Source organism: Ovis aries, chromosome 19 (assembly GCF_016772045.2).
Source record: "Ovis aries strain OAR_USU_Benz2616 breed Rambouillet chromosome 19, ARS-UI_Ramb_v3.0, whole genome shotgun sequence".
Lineage (NCBI taxonomy): Eukaryota > Metazoa > Chordata > Mammalia > Artiodactyla > Bovidae > Ovis > Ovis aries.
In genome coordinates this window covers 16,352,287-16,377,475 of record NC_056072.1, presented here as the reverse complement: position 1 = coordinate 16,377,475, position 25,189 = coordinate 16,352,287, and the positions used below count along the sequence as shown (strand labels likewise).

The window sequence follows — 25,189 nt, the reverse complement described above, 5'->3', positions numbered from 1 at the left end:
ATGTACATATCTCTGTTCTGGATCTCACACAGAGCAATTTTTATAAAGCACCATTGAAGAAAAGTGAAACTGTTTGTATGAATGAATGGATGGATGACTAGGTGGATACGTTTATGTATTTGCTCTTATGAAGGCCTCCCATTTTGCTGGCAAATTGTGCTCTGCTAAACTGTATTACTGTTTAATTATTTTCCTTTCTACAATATTATTTATGAAAAGTTAGGAAATGACTTTAAAGGAATGGAGCTTCCCTGATAGCTCAGTTGGTAAAGAACCCGCCTGCGATGCAGAAGATCCTGGTTCGACTCCTGGGTCAAGAAGATCCACTGGAGAAGGGATAGGTTACCCACTCCACTATTCTTGGGCTTCCCTTGTGGCTCAGCTGGTAAGGAACCCACCTGCAATGCAGGAGACCTGGGTTCAGTCCCTAGGTTGTGAAGATCCCCTGGAGAAGGAAAAGGCTACCCACTCCAGTATTCTGGCCTGGAGAATTCCATAGACTGTATAGTAGATGGGGTTGCAAAGCGTTGGACACAACTAAGTGACTTTCACTTAGAGGAACAGATTTTCATAATTACTAGAATAAAGTAATTTAGAAATTCAGAATAAGACAGTGCCTTGAAGCCAGCCCCTGGGCACCCCACTTCTAGGCATGGCTGATCCAATTAGCTAGTGCAGTATTATTTTATCTTTAAAGGTTATTATGCAAATATGTCTTGCAGCCTTCAAGAAAGGTGTGGACAGGAAAAACATTAATAGCTAGGTATTTATACAACTCCATATTGAATGCAAAAAAAAAAAAAAAAGACCAGTACACATTGACTGTATCCCTCCAAAATTCATATGTATAATTCAAAGCCCTCAATGTGACTCTATTTGGAGATGTGACTTCTAAGGGGGTAATTAAGACTAAAGCAGGTTATAAGGGTGGAGCCCTGATCCAATAGGATTAATGTGTCCATACAAGAAGACCTACCACTTGCACTTGCACCCCTGTCCACTCCCTACCACATGCATAAACTGAGGGAAGCCATGTGAGCACACAACAAGAAGGTAGCCATCTACAAGCCAGGAAAAGAGTCCTCGTCAGAAACCAAAAACAGTCAGTCACCTTGATCTTGGACTTCTATCCTCCAGAACTGTGAGAAGACAAATGTCTATTGCTTAAGCCACCCAGTCTGCGGAATTTTGTTATGGCTGTCCAAGAAGACTAATATAAGCACACAATATCATACCTACATTTAAGGAATTTACAATGGCATAATTGTAATACACTAACAGAACAAGTTACAAATTTACAATGTACCCACTCAGGAGATGAAGGGGGCTAAGAGATGGAGTCAATACTGGGGCTTGGGATGCTTGGGGAAGGGTGCTTTAAAAAGGCAGAAATGGCACGTCGCTGGTGGTACAGTGATTAAGAATCTGCACTTCCACTGCAGAGGGTATAGGTTTGATCCCTGGTCAGGGAACTAAGATCCCATATGCCACACAGCACAGCCAAAATAAATAAATAAATAATAAAGTTTAAAAAGAAAGGCAGAACTTTGGCTGAACCTGAGGATAAGCAAGAACTGTTCTCTCAAAAGGAATCTGGCACAGGGTTGATATACTGAAAATAATTGGGTAGTTACACTATCCCATAACTTCAGGAAGGCAGGGATTTTTGTCCACTTTGTTCTTTATCGTATTCCAACCACAGTCCCAGGCAAATACTAAGCACTTGAAATTTCTGTTGTTCTTGAATGAACAAATGAAGGCATGAAACAATCAAGTTGCTTGAAGTGATACCAGCCAGAACATTGAAATTACAGGGCAAAATATATGGATACAATCTGACAATCAATGGGAAAAAAGTTCTAAACAGAAGAGTGAAATCTACCCTTAGCTTCCTCTGTATTTTCTACGTTCCTTTTTCTACCTTGCTATTCTCCTCTCTTGTGACTTTCCTTCTCATTCTCACTTATTAAGAATATAGTTTTTCAAGCAATGCCATTCATTTTCCCTAGTCCCAGACCTCCCTCCACCCCCAGCACATTCATGTTTCTCTGTTTCATGAAGTGAAAAACAGAAGAAAGAAGCAGTCGGGTATCCCATGAGAAGTAAATTGAGGAAATTAAAAAGAAAGACTCCAAAACTTGCCACCTAGAAGTAGGGTAATCATACACCTTGTTTTCCCAGAACAGTCCTGGTTTATACCTTGTATTCCAGCATCATTATTATTTTTTATATTAAAAATTTTTACACCATCATTATTAATAGTTCCCCCATTCATTTACAAAAGTATCCAAATTTAGACAATAAATTTTATATCACCCTATCCAAAAGTGAAATTAGGAAAGAAATGCTTTAGAAAGATTAGCCCAGATGGATTAGAGTAGAAACAAATAATGGAGGAAGGGAAATGAGTTGGGAATTTAGGGATGCAGAATGGGTGACTATGACAGGGCCTGCCACTTTCTCGGTGCTGAATGAATGTTTGCTAAATGGATACACAGATGTCTGAGATAGCAAGACCCTGGTCCGGAATAATGACAGGAGAGAAAATAAGTCCAGCTATTTCCAGAAAAGCATATGCATATATCAGACTGGATACAGAGGATGACTAAAGCAAAGAATTCTAGATCATCAGATCCAGATCTGAATATTGAGAATGATAATATCACTAAGAAAGATGGGAAGGACTTTCCTGTCAGTCCACTGGTGAAGATTTCACCTTTCAATGTAGGAGGTGCAGATTATAATTCTGGTCGGGGAGCTAAGATCCCAAATGTTTTGGGGCTAAAAACCAGAACATAAACAACAGAAGCAAAATGTAACAAATTCAATAAAGACTTTTAAAACGGTCCAAGTCAAACAAAAAGAAAAAAAAAAGAAAGATGAAAACGTGGGGAAACACTTTAGGCAAGAGGAAGAATATGTTAGGAATACAAACTTAAGAATAAGATACAGAGGACAGAGGAAGTCGTGAGAATATATAAACTTGCTAAAATACAGGCTTTGGTTAAAGGGCAGGGAGAGAGAAAGAAATGTACAAGGACGTGCAGTAAGGAAGCTCAGGGTGGTTCTGGAGGATCTGAGGAGAAGGCAAGACTTATCAGTAGAGCAGGGAGCACTAGTTCAAGGAGAGTTTGATCAAAAGAAAACCTATTTTTCTTCTGCCCAAATAGATGGGAAATTCACTCAGAAATTCTGGAAGAATTCCCTGATAGTATGGAGATGAGGTGTTGGCTAAAGGAGGACAAGGGACAGATAAGACGATAAGGACAGCACATCACTAGGGGTATCCAGGCAACTGGGCACAAAACTACAACCTCAGGCAACCAGCAAGTGGAACAAGACCAAAGAGGCCCCATAGGTCTCTGACCCACAATGCCTGAGTCTGACGGATGAGTGTCTTAATCTCAGCAGTACCATTCATTTTAGGCTGTGAGGAGCTCACAAAGACCAGAGTTCTATTCCAAGAGAGACAGAGATTTTACCTAGGGAGATTACATTCCTCTAATTCACCAGGATCATCAGCCTTTCAGGTCCTTTTGAGTTACATGGTCTTTGGTTACTGATTAGCTTCAGAGTGATGAATAAGAGAAAATATCTGAAAATAAAAAAATTCAAGAGAAACAGATAAGTGAAATGTAAAAATTTCAAGGAAAAAAAAAAAAAAGAACTAGAAGGAAATACCTTGATCTCAGGGAGAGAAAGGCCTAGGCCTTATGCATAAAACAAAGGCTGAAAAAAAGCTAATAGATTTGACCATATAAAAATTTCTGCACTTAAAAAAATGCCATAATAAAACTGTAATATCAAGTTGCCTTATACTGTAATTCCTTGTGTGTATGTCTGCATCCCTCCTCTTCACATGTACACTTTAAGCTCTAAGCCTCCAGAGAACAGGGCCCATGATATTCGTATGTGTATCCCACACAGTGCCTGGCACAGAGGGCTCAATAAATGTTTGATTCAAAATATTCAATAAGTTCAGGATGCTAGCCAATTTAATCTGAGTATATAATGGTGAGAAGTGCACCCTCTACACATGACCACCTCCATCCCTCCTCCACCAGTTCATCCCTTTGGTACTTTTTCTTGGCAGTTCTGTCTCAACAGGGCCATCCAAGGGCTTAAATTCCTTAACTTAGTCTAAAATTCCCTGACTGAGTCTAACTGTTCAGAGATTCTCAGAATGTCAGAGTTGGGAGGAACCTTGCAGACCACCTAGTCTCATAAAAATTTTGAGATGGGGAAATTGGAACTTAGAGGAGAGCTAAGACTCGAGTTAGTCTCCTGACACCCAAACTGGAGTTCCACTACATCACTACATTTGGGATGGGAGTTCCTCCCATCCCCAAATTCTACTCCTCAGGATCTAGAGGGCCTCCTCTCACTTCTGTTTTTCTTCAGAAATGCTCCCTTTCAGCCCTGGTCCCCACATTCTCTGGCAGGTAGGATTCCCATCCCCAAACTAATTAATATCACAATAAAGATCTCACCTGCCGAAGAGAAGAAAATGGCTCACTTTCACGCCTGTGTACAGTAGCCTCATTCCAAAGGATTTCTGCCCAGCACAGATCTTGCCTCATCTCTTTGGGTTTGGTGAAAAAGTTCCTAGTGGGGTCTTGGATCACTGTAAACACATAGAAATGACTGAGTATTCTAAGATCTCAATTGCAAGCAGACACTCAGGGCAATGTCCCATCCCTGGGTCACTTTCCTTCCTACTGAACTGCAAGCAGTAAGGATGATCATTCCCATTTTAAAGATGAGGAAATGAAGTTCCCAGAGATTGAATGACTTGCTGAAGGCTGTAAGTATAGTAAGAGAGAAGCTTCCTGTGTCCGAAGGAAATCCTCATTCCATCCTACCACAGTTGCTCCTTTTCAACTGTTCTGTTGATATCATAAGCCTCCATATTCTCCTCTGAAAAATGCATTCGAACAAAGAAACTCTCTGAAATCCAACTTTCAACAAAAGTTTGCAGAAAAGAGATGAGGGAAACTTTGCTCAGTCAAGTGTCTTTAAAGACGGGAAGAAATAAGGCTAAAGCTAGATGGGATGCTAGAAGGAGAATTTTTTATGATTACCTATCTCTCAGGATTGACAGGACTCAAAGATGGTTTTGTCTTTCCCCCTTCAGATTCCCAGACCGTGCGTCTAACCCTTAAAGCTTGTTCCATTTCTTCCATACCACAATATAGTTCTGCCTTGTACACAACTGTAATCCCCAGATCTAATACAATACTAGCTGGTGCTAAGTATTTGTTGAATGAATAAATGAATAAGTGACCTTGGGCAAGACTCTGCCCTCCTCTCTGGGTCCGTTTTCTCCCAAGGAACACATCAGGGATTATACTGGTGATCTGAATCAAATACGTAGTGTTGGGGAGGCCTTTGGAGCCTGGGCGGGACTCAGACCGCTTTTACCAGGTTGGTCCCATGGCTAGCAGCGGGGATGATACAGTTCAGTCACTACTATCAGCCCAGTCCGAAGTGAGCACAGTGGGAGAAGACTCAAGACAAAGGGCCAGCACCGAACGAGGGGAGGGGGCCCCACAACGACCCCTTGAACTGCCGTGCCTCCGCCTCCGCCGCTGGCAGTGGTGAAGGAGGCCTGGCCCCGGGTCCGTGTGCCCCTCCCGCTCCCAGAACCGGCCCAAACCCCACACCGGGCTGCCACATACCCCTCACCAAAAGCGCCCGACCCACGTCTCGGAACAAAGCGGAGAAGGAACTACGTCACTGACTCCCCATTAACTCCCACCCTAAACCTCCGGTCTTTCTAGGCATCGGGAGGTTTCTGTACCTCTGTGCCCCGGAGGCTGGAGTCCTCCAGACCCCTAGCCAGCCCGCTGATCTGTGGGAGCTCTGGCCCCGCCTCTCGCCCAGTTTTGTCCTATCATTGGCTGGCAGGGCGAAAGGGCGGAGAGATCAGACAATATGCGGAGAGCACTAGAAAAGATGGAGCCTGAGGAAGGGACTTGGTTAGGGCGGCAAGAGGGACCAATCAACTGGGCGGTCAGGCTGCCTTTCTCGAAGTGAGTCTCCCTTAAGTCACAGCCCGAGCTCCGGCTGCTGAGCAGAACTCATCTTTTCCACACATCCCTCTCCTTTCAGCCTCAAAGCTACCGTGTACCCGCAGCATGTAATAGTGTTGAGTGCCTATTATGTCTTTGTTCTAGTCTCCGCAGATACTGTAGTGAAGAAAATGAACTTGCTGCCCCATGAAGCTTAACTTCAAGTCAGAGGAGACAATAAATACATAGAACATAGCAGTGAGTCAGGAGAAAGAAAAGGAGAGAGAGAAGGGGATAGGTGGCAGTGGGACTATGAAAGGGAAGGCAGAGACAGGAAGTGATCAGTTAAGGTATGTGGCTACCCTGATAGATGAAACATCAGTAATCAAAGGCCTTACAAAAGGAGGGGGTGCACATTTTGGGCCATAAGGGCTTTGGATATCACAAATAACACAGGAGGGTTTAGGGACTGAAAAGTGACATGATCTTACCTTTTCTTCCCTCTTGCCACATGTTCAAAGGTTTATTAGCTATTAGGTATGAAAGCAACCAAGAAACCTGTTTCTGTAAGTTCTATGTTTCACTCCATAACATAATGCTTTAAAAGTTTGCTCTGGCTGCTCTGTTGAGAACAGTCTAAGGGTGGACAAGAGTAGAAGTAGAGAGATGAAGAAGCTACTTAAGTATTCCAGATAAGAAATGATGGTGGCTTAGACTAGTTTAGAAGTGATGGAGGTGATGAGAAGATATATATATTTTGAAGACATGTCCAACATGATTTGCTAATGAATTGGATGTTGGTTAAGGATGACTCCATGGTCATTGATCTAAGCAACTAAAATAAGATTGTTTTCTAGGAATAGACTGTAAGAGGAACAGGTTTAGGGAGAGGGATAAAATTATAGTATGGCCTAAATTGTGTTCCCTGCAAATCTCTGTGTTGAAGTTCTCCTAAATCCCAGGACTTCACAATGAGATTTTATTTAGAGACAGAGCCTTTAAACTGGTAATAAGGGTTAAAATAGGTCATTGGGGGCACATCCTACTTCAATGCCATTGTGTAAGAAGAGGAAATTAGGACATGAACTAAATGTAAAGATAAGAGGAGATGCCCATCTATAAGGCCAGGAGAGAGGCTTGAGAAGAAATCAACTCTGCTGACACCTTGATCTCAAACTTTCTACTCCTTAACTGAAAAATCACTTTTCTGTTGGTTAAGCTACCCAGTCTGTGGTACTTTGCTATGGCAGTCCAAGCAGACTAACACACCTGACTTCCTTGAGAAGCAACATACTTAGTGATGACCCACTCATGATTCAAGAGGGAAAAGGGTGTTCCAGAATCTGGAGATTAAGACCAGGTGGCTTGTCGAAGATGGTTCTGCCATCTTTAATTATGGGCCAGGGCATGATAACTTCTTGTATGGGGTAGGGAAGTGGAACATATCTTTAGCTCTGCCCCAGTATAAGATATTTCTAACTCTTATTTTATACAGAGTATTGCTCAGAGGCCCCCAACAAGATGTGCAACTTCTCTTATTCTTGTAGATTTTGTGGAAATTGTCCAGCTATTGCTGATTCTACAGTTCAAATATCCCATATACACACTCTCAATGGAAACCTCAGGGAACCCCAAGAAGAGGTGAATTTAGAGTTCCTCTAATGGTTTTCTTTTGGTCTTTTAAATGATTCCATCTCATTATTTCAGTGCTCCTTGCTAGGACAAATGTTGACAATGGCTAGCATACACAGCTTAGAGAATACATGTCAGTGGCTTTAATTTTAGCACTACAGCAGCTGCCATAATCATCTTCTTTATAAATGGCCCCTGTACTAGGGTGCACCTCCCTTGAATCCTAGGGGCAGCAGCAATGTGGCTCCCCATTGAGAGCTTGGATGTCATCAATTTTTGCTCATTGCAAAGGCAGCCTGAATACTAACTAGAGGTTTCCCTAGTATCTTTTTTGAAATTATACTGACTTGCCAGGGTCACTACAGGTATAGTATAATTGCATTGTTCTGTCTCCTCCTTCCCTGGGCAGCCACACAGTCTCAAAGATGGGATATAGCATTTTTCAACCTTACCTAACTGGGAATCAAAGTATAATGCACACATCCTGGTGGATGAGTATTCACCTATGCAACCTGTAGCCCTGAACATGCAGCCACTCCTTATTTAGTCTTAGGAGAATGCATGTTGTTCTGTGGTTACTCTATCCATTCATCTCATTGTACTGAACCTTGTGTGACTGTTGGCTCTGTGCCTCTCCACCCACAATCCATATGCCACAAAGTTGGAAAACTGAGTATCTTGTAAATACATCATCTGTTTACAAGACAATGCAACTGGGACTTGGGGGAGAAGCCTGATTATCGTAAAATGCCAACTGTACGTACATCTTGAGAAATAATTAGGTCACTGAACTCAGTGACCTGAAAAACATTACATTTTCAGCTAGAAATTTCTAACCAAGAGTCACTGATCTGAAAAGCATTAAGGACGCCAAATATTTCTTATTGTTTTCATGTAAGATGTTCATATGTCTTAAAAGGGAAAGTGAACCCATCCTACAGGGCATCCAGCTGGGCAAAGTACAGCCCATTAGGCTTATGCATATATTAGTGGGAAGACTGTTCTGGTGCAGCAAGGAGTAAATCAGTCTACACTATCTGGGTCAGATACTTGTACCATTAGGTACTTGGAAAAAGCTGATGTCATAACACCTTCCCATTACCTCCTTTGGACAAGTGTTATATAAGGGCACATCAGGCTAGAACACATCCTAATGTTAGGGGTAGTGGGGTTGTTTTTAATTTTCTATAAAGAGCTGCCCTGTGGGTGTTCACAACTTGTCCTTAACACCTAGAGTATCCTTTGTAGCACTTGAAGAGGTCGACTTAAGAGAAACGTCTTCCAACATGCGACAACACTCAACAACTTGTCAGCACCCAACATCTCTTGACCTTTCCTACTCGTCTTAGAAGCAAAATTACCAGTGTTTGAGATGCAGAATATACCTGTAGAATAATTTTTGTGTAAGAGATAAGAGGGTAAATGTCCAGCTCTAGTATGTTCACCACCACATCTGATCATCTGAACTATCTCCTGGGCATAAATTTTGTCTGATTTTTAAAAATAAATTATAAGCTTTATCACACTGCTGTTATTCTTTACCTGCACTGTGGACTCATGAATGAAGCAAAACCCATGTGCAATAACTAAAAGCTTTCAACACTTATTCCAGGAATACTATCTTCCAAAAATGTGTAGCAAATAATAGAAGCTCTGGATGAATGGTTTCTTGCTTTTAAAATCCAACACAGGTGGACTTTGTGATGTCAAACGAGAAATAAACTACAGCCAACGTTTTCACACACACAAATAAGTAGGTTTCTTGGAAGCATAAGAAGTCTCTGGTGGATGTTTCATAAAACTGAATGTTTTCTCAAACATCTCAGGCTACGTTCTTTTCTCAATTTGGAATTGCCAAGGTAAAATAAAGTCTTAGGGACTGAAGAGTTTTCCACACTCAGTTCTTTTGCAACAAAGCTAATTGCAATAGGTAGTGCATGTGGAAGGAGCCTTCACTGGACTCATATAAAAGCTAGTTTTCAACCAGATTAGTAAAACATTGAGCTGCTCCTTTATTTCTTTATTCCTGCATAGCATACTAGTAATGAAAATTTAGAATTCATCTTCTAGTTCCAGATCTAAACAGATAATAGCATGCAAATAGCCTATAAAACAATTCAAGGAAAAGTTGCTTTCCCTATCATGGGACAAATATCAGGACTCAAAATCACTGAGTAATTAAAAAAAAGAGAGAGAGGAGACTAATGAAAAGTCTCTGCAACTTGAGGCAGTGAAAGGACATATGAAAAAATATATTCAAGAAAAAGTGGAATTCCAAAGAAAAACAAAATAAACATGGCAATCATGAAAGAAAAACTGAAAGGAAACCAAAATGTAAAACACTATGGATCAAACAGAGCTTAACTACATATACAAAAGAGTAGAACTTTACAGAATATGAAGTGCAGCTTTATGCCACTGTCAGTCCAGTAAAAGGATGACTTCCAGATATGTATCACCAAAATTTACACAGAGATGGAAACTTAAAGAGGGCAACAACTGAAAAAATAAAAATGCTGCTAAAGATTTATGCCTCTCAGGGTAGGAACAAAAAAAATTTGTCCCTCTCAATTTCTTCATCCCCCAAAACAGATTGGGCAGAGTTATTTTTATTGTTCAAAGAATCATTCCCATATTATTCAAGTTCTTCCAGAGTAATTAAAGAAAAACATTTTGCAAAGCAGGCAAAAACTTAATAGTAAATTCAATTTAGTTTGGTACTTGAAAAAATTATCAGGAACAAATGGCTTTTTTCCCAGGAGTATAAGGAAACTGCAACTATTTAGAAACTTAACCTCCCCGAAATTACAAAAATAAAGGACATTATCTATAAAATTATACAAGTGGATTAAAAAAAATCATGTAGAACTTAAAAGCCATCATAATAAAAACTCAAAATATAAAATAATAATATAATGTTCTAGGTGGTACAGTATGTGCCAAGCACTGTTTTAAGTGCCAACACTGTTTTAAGTGCCTTACCCTTACGAACTAATTTTACCCTCACAGTCCAGCTGTAGCTCCATTTTATACAAGGGAGAGCTAAACACAAGGAAACTAAATGACTTACTGAGGATCACCTACCTAAGAAAGTGGGAAAAGTCAGGATTTGAACCTAGAATACCAGGCACAAAAATCTATGCTCATGGGACTTACCTGGTGGTCCACTGGTTAAGCCTCAGTGCTTCAAATGCAGGGGACACATGTTTGATCCCTGGCTGCAGAACTAAGGTCCCACATCTTGTGCTGTGGCCAAAAAAAAAAAAAATCTATGCACTTGACTACTACATTATATCACTGCTTCCAAAAATAAGAATAGAAGGAAACTTCCTAAACCCAAGAGAAAATTTATCAGAAACCAACGAGATAGCAGTAATGAGACTTCCAGAGGTATATGCAGAAATTGATGAGGGCTTTGTATGTGATATTCTATGAAGATATAAGATCTATATTTAGAAGCTTCTAGTCTGGTGGGAGGCCAGGGGGAGGGGAGATTGTGCCCAATTTAAGAATGGTTCAGTTAGAAAGCTGAGTTTTAAAAAGGTATTTATTTAACTACCACCATATGAAAATCATTATCAATGTACTTAAAGAAATACCATATCCAACCTCAAAGAGTCTATAATATGTTGGCATGAACGTACACACATATATAGTAGGTTGAGAATAATTTACAAGGTCATTTAACAACAGTTGTACATACACCACCAGCTAACTCAAAGTACTGAAGTCCAATGAAAAGAAGTTTAACATGAATGGAGAAGTATTTGAAGAAGAGAGTCTTTCAAGATGAGTTGGATCTGGCAGGTTCTGTAGGACACAGATCAGCAAAGGAAATGAAAAAAAAAAAGACTTTCTAGACAGGGAACTTAAGTGGTGAGGGACCATATTAGAGTAGGAGTTTAAAAAGTAGATAAAGAAGTAATAAATAGCACATAAAGAGGGCCATAACCAAGAAGTGAATCAGTATCTTAGAGAATGACTTTATGTAAATGGTAAAAGGGAGGAAATGAAACAGAAAAAGGAAATATCTCTGTCCTAGAGAAACACACATTCTGATTTGGGGATGAATGAATAAGAAATGAGATAGATTTTTAAACAGTAGTTGGGAAGGACTGCATTGTTAATTCCCTCTCCCACCACTGTGATTGGCAGAGAACCTTTAGGGATGGTCCACTTTGATCAATGGTTGAAAGCAGAGAACAGAGTGAACATACTCCTTATATAGAAACCTTAACCAAAGTTCCTTGCTGTCTTAGAGAATTATGTCTTAAGAAACAGATCGAGCCAGACCTGAGTGCTTCTCTCCAGTATGAGTTCGCTGGTGGTGATTGAAAGTAGAACGCTGACTGAAGGCTTTCCCACACTCAATACATTCATAGGGCTTCTCTCCAGTATGAACTCTCTGGTGTACAATGAGCTGTGAACTGTCACTAAAAGCTTTCTCACAATCTTTGCATTTATAGGGCTTCTCCCCAGTATGGGTTCTCTGATGTACCATAAGACTGGAGCTGTAACTGAAGACCTTTCCACATTCATTACATTCATAAGGTTTTTCACCAGTGTGTATTCTCTGATGAATAATAAGATGTGAATTTTGATTAAAGGATTTTCCACACTCTTTGCATTTATATGGCTTTTCACCAGTGTGAAGTCGCTGATGTCGAATGAGACATTTACTCAGACTGAATGCCTTACCACACTCATTACATTCAAAAGGTTTTTCTCCAGTATGAATTCGCTCATGGTCAGCAAGTTGAGAGTTCTGATTGAAGGCTTTCCCACACTCACTGCATTTGTATGGTTTTTCCCCAGTGTGGAGGCTCTGATGTCGAATAAGACATTTACTCCGACTGAAGGCTTTACCACATTCATTACACTCATAAGGCTTCTCCCCAGTGTGGATTCTCTGATGGTCAATAAGATTTCTGTTCGAACAGAAAGCTTTCCCACAATCATCACACTCGTAAGGTTTCTTACCAGTGTGAAGTACCTGATGGCGGATAAGGCTTTTATTTCGAATGAAGGCCTCCCCACACTTGTTGCATTCATATGGCTTCTCCCCACTATGAGTTCTCTGGTGGTCAATGAGCTGGGAACTCTGGGTGAAAGCTTTTGCACATTCATTACATTTATATGGTTTCTCCCCATAATGGAGTCTCTGGTGTTGAATGAGATGGGAGCTGTGGCGATAGGTCTTTTCACAATCACTGCATTCATAAGGTTTTTCCCCTGTATGGATTCTGAGGTGGACAATGAGCTGAGAGGTCTGCCTGAAGGTCTTGCCACATTCAGAACACTCATATGGTTTCTCTCCAGTGTGGATTCTCTGATGCCCAATGAGGTGTGAACTCCGATTAAAAGCTTTACCACATTCATCACAGTGATACAATTTCTGTCCCTTCAGAACTCCCTGATGTTCTGAGAGACCAGAGAACAGATCTAGATGTCCCCCAAGTTCCTTATAGTCATCATATTGATCCTCTGTGGATTTCTTTTTATCCTCCTGTGTTATTTCTAAGAAATCACTTTCCAGTCTGGTTCCTTCTTCATCTGAGGGTTGAACTTCTAGATTCTCTAAAGCCTCTTTACTGGCAGTCCCAGCTTCTTGTCCTGCAGGAATCACTCCACAGAACACCCCTAAGATCCTGTCAGATGACTTCAGTTCTTCAGAAATCTCCTGCTTTGGAGGCAACTGTGAAAGCACCATGCTGTTCTCATCTGCTGCCAAGTCAGAAGAAAACAACTGTCATTCACTTCTTGTCCTATTGGGGAAATCGAACTATCAGGAGCCTATCTAGCTAACTACAAATTCACATTGAGGGTAAGGAATGAGGAGACACATTGAGAACAGGAGAAAAATGGGAAATGGCTCAAATTTTTCTTCATGGACAGAAAAACAAAGAGGGGAAGCTAGTCCATAGAGGAGGTATGAAGCAGAGCTATCAGAACACAGGCATGTGGAGCCAGCACAGCCGGGGGCGGGGGGGGGGGGGGGGGGGGTAGGCCAATTGAAAGGCAAGAGATCAGACTGTAAAGCACAGTGTGATCTCCCAGAAGTCACTTAGATGTGGTGTCTCCTTAGTAAAACGATGAACTCTTGGGTCCACTCCAACCATGACACTATATGGCTCCACAGTTCACAGTAAAGATGTTGAGGGGAGTGGTGGTAAATACTCTAAACCAAATATGAGAAATGATGTGGGCAAACATGAGAGTTGAAGGGAAATGTATATTACAAGGGTATGATCAGGAAAAAGTATACAAAAAGGAGTGATTCTGGAGTAACAGGACAGGGACAGGGTGTGGAGAAGCCACAAGTAGAGAAACACTGAGGAAAAGTGTTAAGGGGAGAGCAGAGCTCTAAAACTGGGGACCTCCTAGTCCCTGCAACACTGGACTGGTAGTTACAGTACTATACAGAAAATTAAAACTGGCATCAATAACTTGAAATATAAATCAAACATGTCTTTGGTATCTTGATAATCAGGAATCAAGGAAAATAAGCAATAAATATTTGCTTTTAAATTCTATAATAGTTGGGAGAAGGCAGAGCAATCATGGTTATAGTTTAATACAAAAAATGTTGGTTCCTCTCACTCACATCGACATCAGGGCTATAAATCTTCAAGTACTTTAGTGTGTACGAGTTACAGATGTCTGAATCCTTGACTTCTAAGTCCATTCTTTTCAGAGTAGGCTACTGTCTCAGACCTGTCAACCCCAGAACCTCCCCTGACAACAGCCACTTCCTGGAAGCAGCTGTGCCCCATTATTTCTGAAGGGGAACCCAAAGCAAACATGCTTTATGCCAAGCAACTCAGCTCATTCCAGGATGGACAACAGGTGACTGGACCAGGACCAAACACCAGACCCAAGTATAGTTTAATCTGTAGAATAGTCACCAGTTCCAGGTAGCCTGGAACAAAGTTCTGCTCAAATTCTAATTAAACCAGCCCAGCTTAAGTAATAAGGAAGTAAAGAGAATGTTAACAAAAATTATAGTGGGTGTTGATATAGAGAAATTCACTTTATTATTCTCCCCACTTTGTCTCTTTATATTTTCATAATTTAAAAGAATAAGAACACAGCAAAGAGGGCCGACTCTAAATTATTGGGGAGCAGAGTCATTACCCAATGGGGCCAGGCTGTGGCAGTTTTCCAGCATGATGTTCTGGTACAGGGCTCTCTGGCTGAGTGCTGCACCTTTCCAATTCTAAGAATAGTTCACAGATAGGAACTCCAACTCTGCAGCCTCCTGGAATGACAAGCTTTTACTTCTCAGCGACATTCCCAGGCTAAGAGGCCAAGTCATAAGCGTTACCAAGAGCACAGAATTGGGTACCTGGTGGCCAAAGGGATGGAGAGACAGAAGGAAGCTAGAACACATGAATAAAAGGACAAGTTCAAGGTAAGATACAGTCCATGAACTCAGGGGACAAGACCAGCTCCAGGGGAAGCAGTTAGGCAGGGAGGCCACAGGTGCAGCCTCAGAATGGGCCAGAGCCCTGGAGATGAGGCCTTGCTACTCCTGGGTCACAGACTTGGAACTCAGGAAGCTCACCTGGGGCCTGACCATTTGAAGCACAGTTGCTACCGCTTGGTCTCCTACGTTCCCCACTTGGGGAAGGGCGGGTACCAGGGAAGCACCCTGAGCTGAGGGAAGAAAGAAATCTTTGAGTGGGATCAGCCCTGCTCTTGTTTCCAATGAGGAGGTCTGTATCCCAGTAAATGGATTCAAGAGAACCCAAGCAGCTCCACATACATTGACCCTCACATCTATTCCATAAAGGTGTTATCCATGTAAACTGTGAACTTTCCCTGGAGATGCAGAAGGTCCTTGGTCAAACAGAACTGCCAGCTCCTTCCAGCCCTCTCTCTGCCACGCTAGGTAGGAAGCTACACTTCTGACCACCTTCTCTCCTCCGTGGCTTCCCAGCAGCAGCCTGCTTGCCCTCCCCCTACCTCTCTGCCCCTTAGGCTGTGGGGCCTCTTTCTTCATTTGCCCATTCATCAAGGATGCTGCAGGCACTTAGGCCTCAGAGTGACCCTCTTTCCTCTTTCAGAGATCTCATGGCTCCCATTCTCTAATGCTGCTCTGAAGTTCTCCATTCTCTGAGACCCCTACCACAAGCCTCCAGCTGCCTATCTGGACATTTCATTTGGGTGTCCCACAAGACCTTAAGTTCACTGTTTAAAATGCATGTTTCCATCTTCTTTTCCTGACTTCCCAAGTTTCCTCAGTGATTCCAAACATCATCTAAAACCTACTAATCCCCCTTCCTCTCCATTGTCTCATGGATTTTTCCTTCAAATGTCTGTCACATCCATCACTTTTCATTCCACCCAAATCCACTCAGGCAATCACTTCTGTTCTGTGACACTAGCCTCCTCCTAAGGCTCCCAGCACTGGGCTCCTCACTCTATCCACAGTGCTCATGTGCTACGTAATCCTTCTGGAATAGTTTTCTAACTATTTCTAACTGCACCTACCCCACAAATCTTCCCGGGCTCCACCCAAAGGCCCTACACAAGCAGAACCCAGGCTCCCAGATAAGTCCCTCCTGATCGTACCTCAGTGTGGTCCAAGGAACTCCCAACTTAGTGAGCCTTTGCTTTACATTCTGTTCTGGCACCAACCACCTCTCTCCCCACTTCTAATCCCTTCCCCATTTTTCACTGTTCAATCCCTCTGCCACGAAACATTCTCCAGCCACTCCAACCCACAGTGATTTTGCTGTTTACAATGCCCACATGGCTGGTCTGTGACGGCCCCAAATGCTTGGGGACTGATATCACTCAGATGTATCTGACTAGGTTGCCCTTTCTTGCACTTAGGACTGACCCTCTGGCAACCAGACAACAAGCTCTTTATAAGTATCAATGGTGTAGTATATCTCTTTGGTCCTCAACAGTGTTTTTGCATGAGATGTGCTTGATAAAAATGCACTAAAAACATAAATGATTGGAGAATAAGCAAAAGGAATGAAGTCACCAGGGAAGAAAGACAACAGGGCAGGGTGATAAGGGGCCAATGGGGTGGAAGATGGGAGATGAAGGAAAGGAAGACTCCAGAGGAGAGCAAGGAAGAATGACTGAAGGCCAGAGACAGGGAGGTGAGTACCAGAGTGCCCACTGGAGAGGTGGTGGTGTGCCCCAGGATCACGAGGAGGCTCCAGGTGGGCTCCAGGGGCTGAACCCTCACGGTGGGGTGAGGTAAAAGGAGATTCCTGTGTTGCACCCAATGCTGTCTTCTCTTCAGAATGCATCTCCTTTTCCCGCCCTGGAGCTGAAACCTAGAGACAAGGAAATAAAATTGGGTCCAAAACAGCATTCATGAAGGTACAGAACCCAAGACCTGTAGGAAGCACTCCCAAGAGAGGAAGCCAGGAAAAGAAGAGCCAGAGGGTCCTTCTAGCCCTACCAGGTTAGCCAAGTGGGAGAATACTGTCCAAGCAGGATCTACAGCTTGTTGTCCTATTTGCCATCCCTCTGTTGCCCCTCTTGGCAGGAGCTTCAAGACCAGATTATAGAACTATTTCCACTCTGGGCTAGTGCTTCAGACACACATGTTCTCATGAAGAACCACCTAGAAAAAGGAGTCAGGACAGTAACTCTGTATGCTCCCAAGGGCCTTAACCTACAGAACAGGTCAATCACAAGTACAAAGGAAGTAAAAAGTGATAGGTGTGTGTACCCGTATGTGCATGAATTATGCTACCAAGGCTGACACCTGGAGCAATATCCCAATACAGCTGCTGACAAACCTTAGCTTTTCCAACTTCTCTCAGCAAAAGTATCTTGTCTTCAGAGAGACCATCCTGGACCATGCTGACAAAGCAAGGATAGTAATTCTCTCTCTCAAATTGCCTGATAATATTTTCTATGGCACATATTAATTTTTAATTGCCTTATTACTTTATTGTCTATTTCTCTGCCAGTGAAATATAAGCTTTCTGGGGGTGAGAACTCTGTCTTGATCACACATTTCTAGAACAATGCTTAGCTCAGTGGTGGCATTATGCTGAATGCCTTCCTCTCAATATTTTGCCATTGTCCCCTTCTCCTCCTGCCTTCAATCTTTCTCAGCATCAGGGTCTTTTCCAGTGAGTCAGTTTTTCACATAAAGTGGCCAAAGTATTGGGAGTTTCAGCTTCAGCATCAGTCCTTCCAATGAATATTTAGGACTGATTTCCCTTAGGATGGACTGATTGGATGTCCTTGCAGTCCAAGGAACTCTCAAGAGTCTTCTTCAACACCACAATTCAAAAGCATCAATTCTTTGGTGCTCAGCTTTCTTTATAGTCCAACTCTCACATCCATACATGCTTACTGGAAAAACCATAGCTTTGACTAGATGGACCTTTGTTGGCAAAGTAAATGTCTCTGCTTTTAATATGCTGTTTAGGGAAAATTCAACATTCAGAAAACTAAGATCATAGTATCCAGTCCCATCACTTCATCACAAATAGACGGGGAAACAATGGAAACAGTGAAAGACTTTATTTTGGGGGGCTCCAAAATCACTGCAGATGGTGACTACAGCCATGAAATTAAAAGACGCTTGCTCCTTGGAAGGAAAGTTATGACCAACCTAGATAGCATATTAAAAAGCAGAGACACTACTTTGCCAACAAAGGTCTGTCTAGTCAAAGCTTTGGTTTTTCCAGTGGTCATGTACGGATGTGAGAGTTGGGACTATAAAGAAAGCTGAGCGCCAAAGAATGGATACTTCTGAACTGTGGTGTTGGAGAAGACTCTTGAGAGTCCCTTGGACTGCAAGGAGATCCAACCAGTCCATCCTAAAGGAAATCAGTCCTGAATATTCATTGGAAGGACTGAAGCTGAAGCTGAAACTCCAATACTTTGGCCACCTCATGCGAAGAGTTGACTCATTGGAAGAGACTCTGATGCTGGGAGGGATTGGGGGCAGGAGGAGAAGGGGACAACAGAGGATGAGATGGCTGGATGGCATCACCAACTCGATGGATGTGAGCTTGTGTGAACTCCGGGAGATGGTGATGGACAGGAAGAACTGACTCACTAGAAAAACCCCTGATGCTGGGAAAGAATGAAGGCAGGAAGAGAAGGGGATGACAGAGGATGAGATGAGATGGTTGGAAGGCATCACTGACTCAACGGACATGAGTTTGAGCAAGCTCCGAGAGTTGGTGATGGACAGGGAAGACTGGCATGTTGCAGTCCATGGGGTCGCAAAGAACTGGACACGACTGAGCGACTGAACTGACTGACATGCAAACTTGGTTTTCAGGAACTTCTGCAGTGGTCTAGTGGTAAATAATCTGCTTTGCAATGCAGGGGACACAGGTTTGATCCCTGCTCTGAGAAGATTCCACATGCCTTGAAGCAAGTAAGCCTGTGGGCCACAACTATTGAGCCTGCATGCCTACAGCCCATGCTCTGCAACAAAATAAGTCACCACAATGAAAATCCCATGCACTGCAAGTAGAGAGTGGCCTCTGCTCACTGCAACTAGGGAAAGCCTGCAAGCACCAACAAAGATCCACAGCAGTCAAAATAAATTAAAAAAAAAAAAAATTGGTTTTCAGTATATACTACCTCTCTCCAAAAATTTATGTAAGAAGTCAAATAGGAAAAAAAAAAAAGAATTAAAAAATAAAAAGTCAAATGTGATCAGTTAACACCAATCTTTAGAGACCTTGAGACTATCTCAGTACAGACCTTTCATTTGTAACCCTTGCTTGTTGTCATCAAATCAGTTCCTCGTAATCTCATGGTTACTTCTTTTACCAGCATTTAGAGCAGAAAACCTAAAATATCTAAATAAATCACATTTTTAAAAACCTGAAATATAGTTGATTTGCAATGCCATGTTAGTTTCAGGTGTACAGCAAAGTAATTCAGTGATACATATTATACACATTCACTCTCAAATTCTTTTCTCGTTTAGGTTGTTACAGAATATTGAGTATAGTTCCTTGTGTTATATAGCAGGTCCTTGTTGGTTATCTTAAATAAATCATACTTATAAGCTCACTCATTCTGGCAGGTACACAGTACAGCATAAGCTGAGAATAACTTCTTTAACAAAGTACACTGGATTTGCCCTCTTGGGTTACATCTGCTGAGAAGTAAGGGGGCTCTCTCCTTTAGTGTGTATCTCTCCAATGACATGGTAGGTCCAAGAGGCTCCTTGGGGCCTGTGCTTCCCCATCTCTCCACTGGATGGTTCTTATCAATGGGACTTAGCACTCTTAAACACAGCAGCTGTGGGTACTGGCAGAAAACAGAACTTAACTGCACTGTGATAACACAACCTTGTAACTCACTGATAATTAAATCCTGATAAAGTTCCTATTCATTCCCTAGGACTCATAGGGGTCCTTTTCTTGCAGGCCATGGAAACCCCATTCCAATTTTCATCCCGATAGCATTCCACAGCAACATATTAGGGGAAAGGTAGTGGCTTAGAATATAGGAACTGGAAAATCCTGGTCCCATACACATGGACAAAGGGAATGTTTAAAGAGTCAGATACGACTGAGCAATTAACACAAACACACACACTAGCTCTGTCATCTTACATACACTAGCTCTCTCATCTTAGATAAGCCAATTAACCTCTCTGTACTTGCATCACTTGTCAAATGGAGATGATCACTATTTGAGCTACTATTTGGAAGCTTGCTAGGAACACAAATTAAAACAGGTATAAAGCATTTTGTAAACTGCGTGATTCTCAACCCAGCAGGGATGTCCCTACAACACTCTCTGGCCCCAGTGTACACACATGCACATACTCACTCACTCCTGCTGATCAAAATGACACCCTGTCATCTTCTCCTGGCAAACTTTCATGATAAAGCCTCTGTGGTTTTTTTTTTCCACTTAGTAAAAAAAAAAACACCACTTTCTGAGTTCAGACTAGGTGAGACAGCCCTGTTCTCATGTTTCCATGTTGAAAAACTTAAACTGACAACAGCGGCAGAGTAAGAAATGGAGTCCAAATATCTCACTTCTAGGTTAGAGCCCCATGAGTGTTCAGTGGCCCTGTCAACTGTTAGTCATTCTCTCGGGTTTGTGACTCAGTCACCTTTTTTCTGAGGTTCCCTGGATAAAAGACAGTATTTTTTTTTTAATTAAAAAATTATTATTTATTTATCTGGCTGCATGAGGCACCTTTTAGTTGTGACACGCAAATTCTTAGTTATGGCGTGTGGGACCCATTTCCCTGTCCAGGGGTTGAACCTGGGCCCCCTGCATTGAAAGCACGGCATCTATAGATGACCAGGGAAGTCCCAAGTGACAGTTTTAATGGAGGGGACATTCTCTTATGCTTAAGTAAAAGGCAGAAGATAGGGAAATCTTTCTACACTCCTCACTAAATGGCACTCTAAACATTTCCACAACCACTTGTCCTTGACTATGGTTGGGCCAAGTTGTCCTCTAGACTCTGCTGATAATTAACTTATTCCTGTGTCTACCTGTTTATGGGCTTCCCTGGTGGCTCAGAAGGTAAAGAATCCACTTGCAATGCAGGAGACCTGAGTTTGATCCCTGGGTCGGGAAGATCCTCTGGAGAAGAGAATGGAACCCACTTCAGTATTCTTGCCTGGATAATTCCAAGGACAGAGAAGCCTGGTGGGCTACAGTCCATGGGGACACAAAGAGATGAACACAACTGAGTAATTTTCACTTACTTGTATACCCAAGGAAATAATGATCAAACAATGGATTTGAAACTGTCAAAGCATTTAGACTTTTGGGAAAAGGTCTAATCCTAGGACTCCAATCAACTGGAATTGATTTCCTAGGCCCAGACATATAATCATTTTTGAAAAAGCACTGTATAGAATGCTGTACTGGGTACCTGGGAAATTTCACATACTGGTTTTCCCTGGTAAAGCACAAAGGAGGAAATGTAGAGGGGACCCTAATCCATCATGCTCAGTTACAAGAGAAGCAATTGAAGACTCATCAGGAAGAACTGATTATCCACATTGTGATCATCTTTTGATGTCAATTTAGCTCTAATCTAGGTGTTACTGTGAAGATACTTTATACAAGTATATAAAGTATGAGTTTTCACTCATAATCAGTTTAAGTAAAGGAAGTTATCTTAGATAGTCTGGATGGGCTTGATTTAAACAGTAGCAAGGTCTTAAAATCAGAACTGAAAGTTCCATGAAGAAGGAATTCTTTCTGTGGACAGCTGCTTCAACCTGTGAATCACAGTTCTAGCCTAACTTTCTGACAACCTGCCTTGCAAATTCTTGACTAGACTCACAAGGTCCCATAGTGACATAAGTCACTTTCTAGCAACAGACATACACTGGGTTGACTAAAAAGTTCATTTGGGTTTTTCCATAACATCTTATGGTAAAACCCAAACAAACTTTTTTGGCCAACCCAATATATAATTTCCTACTGGTTTTGTTTCTCTGGCTGAATTGTGACTGATACATGGTCACTGAGCTAGTTAGCTCTATGATCCTAGGAGTCAGCCTTCACACTGTTATGACACTGGTGACTTCTCCAAGCTTTCCTTTCATTTGCATTACCTTGACTTAAAACTTGAAAGAATTCTAGAAAATAGGTAAAGTCAAAATTAGAATTAAAGAAGCAGAAAGATGCCAGTTGGGTTTGGAAAGCTACAAAGGAAAAAAATGATGCTGAAGCCCAGACCTGTCACATCTCATAAGGAACCTGAAAAGCAGGAAAAGAGCCCATTAACTCTTAGAAGTCCAAGGAAGTAATGAGAAACTTCTCAAATGAGGGATCATATTATCAGCACATCTTCAGGGCTACTTCTCGCTGACATGCTTCCCTATTCTAACCAGTGTGCAGATCCTCTGTGTGTCAGGAGCAGTGTGTGGTGCTCCAGGCTTAAGCTAGGTTTACAACACGGTATTTCACAAAGTAATTCACAGAACTTGGCTGGGCCCTGTATTTTTAAGGCTGGGAGCACAAAACTCTTTGTGAAAAAAAAAAAGGGGTGGGGGGAGGCGGGCACTGGCTCAGGAATCCTAAAGGGAAACCAGTTTAGAGCCTATGGAATGGAGAACACCTATTCCTAGGCTACCCCAAGCAGTAGAGAACAGTTCCAGATGGCAACCTAGATTCAGTTGCTCACCTCTCCTGGTCCACTGATGTGTCTCTGGAAGTCCTCCACCACAGCCACAGCCTCCTCACCACTCTCAGGGTGATGCATCTGCACCCAGGTCCGGAGTTCCCCAGGCAGGATGCTCAGGAATTGCTCCAGCACCAGCAGCTCCAGGATCTGCTCCTTGGTGTGCACCTCTGGCATCAACCACCAGCGGCACAGCTCCCGGAGCCGGCTCAGTGCCTCCTGTGGCCCAGACATCTCATGATAACATAACTGCCTAAAGTGGAGCCTGAAAATTTCACAGACGGGAGGGTGATTCTTTTGGAGACTGCAGCCGTGGCCCCAGGTCAGGCTCCCTGGCTCCTGTTTCACAGTCAGGCAGCCTTCCCGTCTCTGGAGAACAGCACCCCTGGGGAAGAGGCCTGAAGTTCCCCTGCCTTGGGTAGCCATTGTGACACCAAAGAGAGCCTTGCTGTACTTGCAGTTTATGTCCAATTAAAATGATGGTCTGTAATTCAGGTCTCAGAAGCTGTTGTCAGAATTGAGGATGTAGGATGATGGGAGTGTCACCTACAGAAACATCAAGAGAGAAATCACATTCCCCAGAGTGTTCAGCCTCAGGCTGATGACAGACCCTCCAGTTAAAAGGCAAACCTTCATGGGGGTAAAAAAAGAACACAACCAAGGCAGACTCTCTAAGCATCTCTCCAAATGACTTCCTTTTTTAAAGTTTCAGTGGTTTCCATCACCTAACTACAGGAGAAAACCTAAATTCTATGCCCAGCATTCACAACCTAGTCTGAGGTCTCTACTCTGGCCACCCACCCTACCACTTTCCCCAGGTACCCAAACTGAAATACTGCAATGATCTCCAAATATGGGATGTGCAGGATAATCCAAAAGGTGTGTTTAAAAAATAGTAAGTTGTTATTTAACTATTTAGTAGCTGTGTTACAATGTGCATTGTAGAACAGTACATTTTTAAATTTACAAATAAACCTATGTTGGAAACGCTTGCTCAAAAGTCTTCTACTGTTCTGTGACAGAGATAACCATAATGAAAGGTAGGGACTAAAGCTCCAGAAACAGCTATAAGCCACACATACCGTCTCTTTGGATTTTTCTTCTGAAACTTTTGACAAACACCTATTCATCTGGCATGATCCCTATCAAATGCCATTTTCTCCTAAAGGCATTCCTGATTGCCTCATCCAGGAAGGGGAGCTGGGATCCTACCTCTCTGTACTTCAAACACACTGTATTTTAACTATTTTATCCATAACTCACCACTCACACCCCCCAAACTGGATGGCCACAAAAGGAAAGGAACACAATGGAGTCAGAAATATCAGACCCTTTTCCACTCATCCCACCTCCCATTGCAAGCTTTGCTGATCTCTCCAGGAATTAAGTGTGATGATTGCCTCAGTGAACCCACAGCACCTTTTTCATTCACACCTCTGCTAGAACACTTTTTACATTGTGTTTATGACTTACACTGCTGCCACCTCCACTTTCTGAGGATTCAAAGGGCAGAGCTGGTTCCCTGTCACCTTTGTACATGTGCGTGTATTTGGGATACTGAGGCACATACCTGGGAAACGAATGAATGATACTGAAATTGGGGCTAGGGCAACTTTTATCAGTTTACATATTATAAAATTCTGAAAATCAGCACCGTGGTGTTAATTAGGGCATCCGTGCTACACTTCCAAAGTCACCATGCATCTTGGTAACCTGAGTAAACTAACTCTCTCCAGGCCTCGACTTCTTTAAAAAGACAGACGTAAAAATTTGTGACTCTGCTCTAAGATCCCACACACAAAGTTAAGGCCACTTTCCTACTTCCCTTACAGCTCCGAACGTTCAACCTCTTATCTGGACTTTTATGTCTCCTTCATAAAAGTCATACTTCACTTTTAAACTCCGACTAGGTCTGACCCACGTCTGAGCTTCGTACTGTCGTTTCCCGGCGCAAGGCTGGGGAAACGTCTAACTACAAGCGCGTTCAACCAGGCTTATGCTGCGCCGCTCACCTGGCCACGTCTGCTCATCGCTGTGCCCGCAGGTGCCGGGCTCTGTGCCAGGCACAGCTGGTCAAGGCACTGGGACAAAGAGGCTGCTCTACATCTGGCGCCTTCTGAGCGTCACCGGGACCGCGCTGCCGACCACGGGGGAGAAGAGTGGCTCGGGCCGCCGTCGCCAACCTGGGCAGTGGGCGGCCGCAGTTCCGGCCGAGCAGCCCCAGCCCAGTGGCCCTGGCCCTGGTAACACTTCCCTCCCAGTCCAAGGCCCGCTCACCGGGGCACCACGGCGGCGACCCCCGAGCGCCAGACACCGTAGTGGCCAGCAGAAGCGAAAACAATGGCCGAGCCGGAAGCAAGAGAAGACCCACTTCCGCCCCCCCCCCCCCGTGGGATCCCGGAAGTCTCGATCGAGAAGCTGGCCACGCGCGCCC

General features: G+C 42.8%; 2 protein-coding genes across 12 annotated transcripts in view; both read right to left on the bottom strand.

Moving 5' to 3' along the window:
• Window positions 1-16,882, bottom strand: part of ZNF660 (zinc finger protein 660) — a 25,921-nt gene extending 9,039 nt beyond the window's left edge. Inside the window, exons 1-4 of one of the 7 annotated variants that reach the window (XM_060402144.1) lie at window positions 16,768-16,792; window positions 10,800-10,889; window positions 4,491-4,624; window positions 3,483-3,595 (exon numbers count right to left, since the gene is read on the bottom strand). The gene's annotated coding sequence lies outside the window, so the exon portion shown is untranslated. Of the gene's footprint in view, window positions 1-3,482; window positions 3,596-4,490; window positions 4,625-5,678; window positions 5,733-5,800; window positions 5,829-10,799; window positions 10,890-14,777; window positions 15,170-16,767 lie in introns of those variants that run through there. The other 6 variants (XM_027958080.3, XM_042236547.2, XM_042236546.1 and 3 more) reach the window with 6 other exon arrangements.
• On the bottom strand, window positions 11,173-25,130 carry LOC101120528 (zinc finger protein with KRAB and SCAN domains 7). 5 transcript variants are annotated; one of them, XM_042236540.1, is made up of 4 exons: window positions 24,768-25,130; window positions 22,759-23,301; window positions 16,768-16,939; window positions 11,173-13,367 (listed from the first exon to the last, which is right to left on the bottom strand). In XM_042236540.1, the coding sequence occupies exons 2-4, from the start codon at window positions 23,179-23,181 to the stop codon at window positions 11,914-11,916; spliced, it is 2,049 nt and encodes a 682-aa protein (XP_042092474.1). In that variant the 5' UTR covers window positions 23,182-23,301; window positions 24,768-25,130; the 3' UTR covers window positions 11,173-11,913. The 5 variants fall into 5 exon arrangements, with proteins under 5 accessions (XP_042092474.1, XP_027813879.1, XP_042092478.1 ...); XM_027958078.2 differs by having other exon boundaries at window positions 11,173-13,364; XM_042236544.1 differs by lacking the exon at window positions 22,759-23,301.
• Between the last annotated feature and the right edge of the window lie 59 nt (window positions 25,131-25,189).